Source organism: Scardinius erythrophthalmus (genome assembly GCF_964197995.2).
Source record: "Scardinius erythrophthalmus genome assembly, chromosome: 10".
Taxonomy (NCBI): Eukaryota; Metazoa; Chordata; class Actinopteri; order Cypriniformes; family Leuciscidae; genus Scardinius; species Scardinius erythrophthalmus.
Window position 1 is genome coordinate 351,423 of NC_138230.1, and position 7,500 is coordinate 358,922.

The 7,500-nt window shown below is 49.2% G+C and overlaps 1 protein-coding gene across 1 annotated transcript in view; it reads left to right on the top strand.

The window, feature by feature from the left end:
- Positions 1-7,500, top strand: part of col14a1b (collagen, type XIV, alpha 1b) — a 77,960-nt gene that overhangs the window by 43,702 nt on the left and 26,758 nt on the right. The window contains exons 21-27 of the mRNA XM_088845597.1: positions 1-99; positions 212-361; positions 870-986; positions 1,532-1,678; positions 6,066-6,140; positions 6,218-6,357; positions 7,347-7,470. The exon at positions 1-99 is cut by the window's left edge and continues 24 nt beyond it. Of these exons, the coding sequence (XP_088701723.1) occupies positions 1-99; positions 212-361; positions 870-986; positions 1,532-1,678; positions 6,066-6,140; positions 6,218-6,357; positions 7,347-7,470 (852 nt within the window). The remainder of the gene's footprint in view (positions 100-211; positions 362-869; positions 987-1,531; positions 1,679-6,065; positions 6,141-6,217; positions 6,358-7,346; positions 7,471-7,500) is intronic.

Consider the following 7,500-nt stretch of genomic DNA (forward strand, 5'->3'; position numbering starts at 1 on the left):
TCCGTGTGTCTGAGGAATGGTACAACCGCTTCCGCATCAGCTGGGACTCCCCGCCCTCTCCCACCATGGGCTACAGGATTGTGTACCAGCCCACCTCAGGTACCACACACACACACACACACACACTCTCACACACACACACACACACACACACACACACACACACACACACACACATACACACACGCACTGACCTCTGACCTCCCGACAGCGGCCGCTCGTGCTCTGGAGACGTTTGTGGGTGATGATGTGAACACCATGCTGATCGTCAACCTGCTGAGCGGGACGGAGTACAGCGTTAAAGTCATCGCCACCTACACCACAGGATCCAGCGAAGCCCTGAGCGGACGAGCCAAAACACGTGAGTGTGTCCCTGCACTGAATGCGTGCGAGTGTGTCTCTGCACTGAACATGTGAGTGTGTCCCTCCACTGAACGCCCGAGTGCGAGTCTCAGAGAACAGGGAACGTTCTGTCAATATTATGATCAAACGCTCTTCCTGTAACATTAATAGAACGATCATTCAGTTATCTGGTCTATAATAATGTTCTCAAAACACTAGCACAAACACATATTACGTCGTTTATGAAGCGTTTTCTCCTGAATATTCTCTAACGTTTTTTAAATGTTACTTGTTTCAGAACATTCAGAGAACATTCAAAAGTAACGTCCCATAATGTTTGAAGAATGATACAATGTAACTTTTCCTTAACGTTCACATAACCAAGAGAAAACATTTTTAATTTGATAAACTCGATATTTTAAACTTGCCGAGAACATTCAGAGAAATAACATTTTCATGTAAATGTTTTTAAATCGGTCTTGTAAGATATTGTTGTGATGTGTGTGTGTGTGTGTTTGTGTCTGTAGTGTATCTGGGAGTGAGTAACCTCAGCACGTATCAGGTGCGGACGACCAGCATGTGTGTGCAGTGGCAGCCTCATCAACACGCCAACCTGTACCGGCTCATCCTGCAGTCTCACCTCAGTGAGTGTGTGTGTGTGTGTGTGTGTGTGTGTGTGTGTGTGTGTGTGTGTGTGTGTGTGTGTGTGTGTGTGTGTGTGTGTGTGTGTGTGTGTGAGCGTGTGTGTGTGTGTGTGTGTGTGTGTGTGTGTGTGTGTGTGTGTGTGTGTGTGTGTGTGTGTGTGTGTGTGTGTGTGTGTGTGTGTGTGTGAGTTTGAGTGTGAGTGTGAGTGTGTTCAGTGGCAGCCTCATCAACACGCCAACCTGTACCGGCTCATCCTGCAGTCGCAGCTCAGTGAGTGTGTGTGTGTGAGTGTGAGTGTGTGTGTGTGTGAGTGATTATAACTTTGCCATGTCAGTAGTGAGGTTTGGTGTGATTATATGTTACACGTCTAATTAGAGTCTGAAACTTGCTGCATATAAACATGTTTTATAGTGTCGTTTGTGTGATTGATTCCAGATGAACAGCGGTTTAGTTCCAGTTTAATTCAAAAGACGCACTTTATCTGATATAGACATTCATGTAGATGCAGTCATCAGTCATTTGTCCATCCCATTCTCTTCTTCAGATGGTGAGAAACAGGAAGTGAGGTTGGCTGGCTCCGCCTCCAGACACTGCTTTAATGACCTCACGCCGAACACACAGTACACGATAAACGTTCACGCTCAACTGCAGGACACAGAGGGACCGGCCGTCACCACCACACAGAGGACATGTATGTACACACATACACACATACATTACAATTTAGCAGATGCTTTTATCCAAAGCGACTTACAAATTAGGACTAAATCAAGCGAGTCATCGTGAAGAGGCAAAAACAATGCAAGTGCTCAACACACACAGTTCAGGCATTGTTCAGAGTAGCGTAAGCCAGACAAGGCTTCTGGTAGACGTCGCTCGTTGACCGATCGTAGGCTTCTGGTAGACGTCGCTCGTTGACCGATCGCAGGCTTCTGGTAGACGTCGCTCATTGACCGATCGCAGGCTTCTGGTAGACGTCGCTCATTGACCGATCGCAGGCTTCTGGTAGACGTCGCTCATTGACCGATCGCAGGCTTCTGGTAGACGTCGCTCATTGACCGATCGTAGGCTTCTGGTAGACGTCGCTCATTGACCGATCGCAGGCTTCTGGTAGACGTCGCTCATTGACCGATCGCAGGCTTCTGGTAGACGTCGCTCATTGACCGATCGCAGGCTTCTGGTAGACGTCGCTCATTGACCGATCGTAGGCTTCTGGTAGACGTCGCTCGTTGACCGATCATAGGCTTCTGGTAGACGTCACTCGTTGACCGATCGCAGGCTTCTGGTAGACGTCGCTCGTTGACCGATCGTAGGCTTCTGGTAGACGTCGCTCATTGACCGATCGCAGGCTTCTGGTAGACGTCGCTCGCTGACCGATCGCAGGCTTCTGGTAGACGTCGCTCGCTGACCGATCGCAGGCTTCTGGTAGACGTCGCTCGCTGACCGATCGCAGGCTTCTGGTAGACGTCGCTCGTTGACCGATCGCAGGCTTCTGGTAGACGTTGCTCGTTGACCGATCGTAAGCTTCTGGTAGACGTCGCTCGCTGACCGATCGCAGGCTTCTGGTAGACGTCGCTCGTTGACCGATCGTAGGCTTCTGGTAGACGTCGCTCGCTGACCGATCGCAGGCTTCTGGTAGACATCGCTCGCTGACCGATCGCAGGCTTCTGGTAGACTTCGCTCGCTGACCGATCGCAGGCTTCTGGTAGACGTCGCTCGTTGACCGATCGCAGGCTTCTGGTAGACGTCGCTCGTTGACCGATCGCAGGCTTCTGGTAGACGTCGCTCGCTGACCGATCGCAGTGGTAGACGTCGCTCGTTGACCAATCGTAGGCTTCTGGTAGACGCCGCTCGTTGACCGATCGTAGGCTTCTGGTAGACGTCGCTCATTGACCGATCGTAGGCTTCTGGTAGACATCGCTCGCTGACCGATCGCAGGCTTCTGGTAGACATCGCTCGTTGACCGATCTCAGGCTTCTGGTAGACGTCGCTCGTTGACCGATCGTAGGCTTCTGGTAGACATCGCTCGCTGACCGATCGCAGGCTTCTGGTAGACGTCGCTCGTTGACCGATCGCAGGCTTCTGGTAGACGTTGCTCGCTGACCGATCGCAGTGGTAGACGTCGCTCGTTGACCGATCGCAGGCTTCTGGTAGACGTCGCTCGTTGACCGATCGTAGGCTTCTGGTAGACGTTGCTCGCTGACCGATCGCAGGCTTCTGGTAGACGTCGCTCGTTGACCGATCGTAGGCTTCTGGTAGACGTCGCTCACTGACCGATCGCAGGCTTCTGGTAGACGTCGCTCGCTGACCGATCGCAGGCTTCTGGTAGACGTCGCTCGTTGACCGATCGTAGGCTTCTGGTAGACGTCGCTCGCTGACCGATCGCAGGCTTCTGGTAGACGTCGCTCGCTGACCGATCGCAGGCTTCTGGTAGACGTCGCTCGTTGACCGATCGCAGGCTTCTGGTAGACGTCGCTCGTTGACCGATCGCAGGCTTCTGGTAGACGTCGCTCGCTGACCGATCGCAGGCTTCTGGTAGACGTCGCTCGTTGACCGATCGCAGGCTTCTGGTAGACGTCGCTCGTTGACCGATCGCAGGCTTCTGGTAGACGTCGCTCGTTGACCGATCGCAGGCTTCTGGTAGACGTCGCTCGTTGACCGATCGTAGGCTTCTGGTAGACGTCGCTCGCTGACCGATCGCAGGCTTCTGGTAGACGTCGCTCGTTGACCGATCGCAGGCTTCTGGTAGACGTCGCTCGTTGACCGATCGCAGGCTTCTGGTAGACGTCGCTCGCTGACCGATCGCAGGCTTCTGGTAGACGTCGCTCGCTGACCGATCGCAGGCTTCTGGTAGACGTCGCTCGTTGACCGATCGTAGGCTTCTGGTAGACGTTGCTCGCTGACCGATCGCAGGCTTCTGGTAGACGTCGCTCGTTGACCGATCGTAGGCTTCTGGTAGACGTCGCTCGCTGACCGATCGCAGGCTTCTGGTAGACGTCGCTCGCTGACCGATCGCAGGCTTCTGGTAGACGTCGCTCGTTGACCGATCGCAGGCTTCTGGTAGACGTCGCTCGTTGACCGATCGCAGGCTTCTGGTAGACGTCGCTCGCTGACCGATCGCAGGCTTCTGGTAGACGTCGCTCGTTGACCGATCGCAGGCTTCTGGTAGACGTCGCTCGTTGACCGATCGCAGGCTTCTGGCAGACGTCGCTCGTTGACCGATCGTAGGCTTCTGGTAGACGTCGCTCGTTGACCGATCGCAGGCTTCTGGTAGACGTCGCTCGTTGACCGATCGCAGGCTTCTGGTAGACGTCGCTCGTTGACCGATCGTAGGCTTCTGGTAGACGTCGCTCGTTGACCGATCGCAGGCTTCTGGTAGACGTCGCTCGTTGACCGATCACAGGCTTCTGGTAGACGTTGCTCGCTGACCGATCGCAGTGGTAGACATCGCTCGTTGACCGATCGCAGGCTTCTGGTAGACGTTGCTCGCTGACCGATCGCAGTGGTAGACATCGCTCGTTGACCAATCGCAGGCTTCTGGTAGACGTCGCTCGCTGATCGATCGTAGGCTTCTGGTAGACGTCGCTCATTGACCGATCATAGGCTTCTGGTAGACGTCGCTCGTTGACCGATCACAGGCTTCTGGTAGACGTTGCTCGCTGACCGATCGCAGTGGTAGACATCGCTCGTTGACCGATCGCAGGCTTCTGGTAGACGTCGCTCGTTGACCGATCACAGGCTTCTGGTAGACGTTGCTCGCTGACCGATCGCAGTGGTAGACGTCGCTCGTTGACTGATCGCAGGCTTCTGGTAGACGTCGCTCGTTGACCGATCATTTGGATCATTTGTAGAGGTTTAGTTGCACATGATGGAAGTCCAGCCAGAAGAGCATTGTAGTAGTCAAGCCTAGAGATGACAAGGGCCTGGAGGAGAAGTTGTGTTGCATGCTCAGTTAGGAAAGGCCTGATCTTCCTGATGTTGTGCAGTGCAAACCTCTGCACACTCACACACTCTATCACACACACTCTATCTCTCATACACACACACACACACACACACACACACACACACACACACACACTCACACACACTCTATAACACACACATACAAACACACACACACACTGTTGTTTGACCTCAAAATTTTTATTTCAGTGTATTTTTTATGGCAAGAATGAAGTGTTATGGGTTAAATCAAGCAGAAATAGCTCTCTAAGGTATTGCAGGTCACCACTTTATACAGTAAATAATGATTCTATTAAACAAAATTAATTTGGTCCCCTGTTAGATGGTTAAGTGCGACACCTATTTGGTTTCTTCATTTTCATTCATTTTGACCTCCAAATTCTTTTTACAATGAATTTTTATTGCGAGAACTGTTTTAGTGTTATTATGAACATTACCGTCACATTCAGAGATATTCCTGACCCAGCGGGACAGCTCGTTTGCTCCATATAGAGCTATAAGGCCATCTAGTGGCAAGAGTCATGAAATATCATGTTTTATTATTTTTTTCCACAAGAGGTCAGAAAAGACACCCAATGCAAGATATTTAGAGCTGAATTAAAAGGTTTAGGCATGAAATTGTGAGTTATTTTGAATTTAAGTTGAAAGAATGTGAGGAATGTGGGTCTAAATTACTATTTATTTATTATTGATTAAATCTAGTAATCTAAAGGTAAAAAAACACTCTCACACACACACTCACACGCACACACTCTTACACTCACACACACACACACACACACACACACACACTTACACTCACACACACTCACACACAATCACACACAATCACACACAATCACACACAATCACACACACACACACACACACACACACACACACACTGTGAAAAAGAATCCTCTCTCTAATGGTGATACAGTTATTGTGTTTCATTCAATCATTCAAATGTTGTCTGTCATAATGTATGAGAAATTGGATTCCAAACATTTTAGATGTTATGAGACAGAATTAAGAGATTTATTCAGACATGATTACATCTTTTAGACTCGTTCCCGTCAGACGGACAGTGACGAGCATCTTGTGTTGTTTGTAATGGTGAAATGTGTGTGTAGTTCCTCTGAGCACGGCTCCGCCCACCACGGCCAGAAGCTCCGCCCCTCCGCCAACACTTCCCGCCACTAAAGAAGGTACGTGTCACATGACATTGTGAGGGTTCGGGACGTACAGCAGGCTTCATCTGTGTGTGTTTGTGTGTGTGTGTTAGTGTGTCGCGCTGCTAAAGCAGATCTGGTATTTCTGGTGGACGGATCATGGAGTATCGGAGACGACAACTTCCAGAAGATCATCCGGTTCCTGTACAGCACAGCGGGAGCCCTGGACCGGATCGGGCCGAGCGGCACTCAGGTGAGGAACACACACTCAGGTGAGGCACACTCTCAGGTGAGGAACACACTGAGGTGAGGAACACACACACACACTCAGGTGAGGAACACACACTCAGGTGAGCCACACTCTCAGGTGAGGAACACACACACAGGTGAGGCACACTCTCAGGTGAGGAACACACACACAGGTGAGGCACACTCTCAGGTGAGGAACACACACTCTCAGGTGAGGAACACACACTCTTCATCAGCACTAAAGCACACACCTGATCCTGTAACGCCGTCTTCAGCCCAAACCCTTACAGCAAAAAGATTTTACATTAATATTTCCATAATTTGACGACACATTCACATGTTCACTGCTCTCAAAATGAAATGTTTCATCTTTTTTATTAAGTGTTTTATTTAGTTTTTTCATTTTTAAAATTATGTGTTTATTTTAGTTATACACATTATTATGATTCAGTTATTAGCTTTTCATAATCTAGCATTTATTTTATACCAGTTATCATTCATCACTGGATTTCTAACCCTCTGATAGTGTTCAGTAATTTTTTACTTCATCGCAGTAAGGGTTAGTTAGGGTTAGTTAGGGTTAGGGTTATCGCAGTTAGGGTTAGGGTTATCGCAGTGGTTCAAAACTCTTTACGGCACTTACTATGTGAACCTGTTCTTAAAAGACTAAATTATCTTTAAAACAAAAAAACTTGTTTTGTTTACTATCAAAAATGAGCTCCATAGGAAATGCAAAAAATAGGAAAATACAGAGCAATTTTTTCGGTATACAGTTTACATGTCAATATGTGGACCTGTGTGAGTGTAAGAGAGTTTTGCTAATCTTGCGGAATAAAATCAATAATTGAGTTATTAAAACACCCTATCGCTTGATCCAGTCTAAATATATATCCAAATGCTAAACCTCATAAAAGTAAGTAATTCATATGATTTTGTCTTATGATCATGAACCTGCACCTCACGATTCAATCCGTGTGTGTGTGTGTGTCTCAGGTGGCCATCGCTCAGTTCAGTGACGACGCGCGCACTGAGTTCAAGCTCAGCTCGCACCTCAATAAAGAAAGCCTTCTGGACGCCATTCAGAGGATCTCATATAAAGGAGGAAACACAAAGACAGGCAAAGACAAACCCACACACACGCATCCGC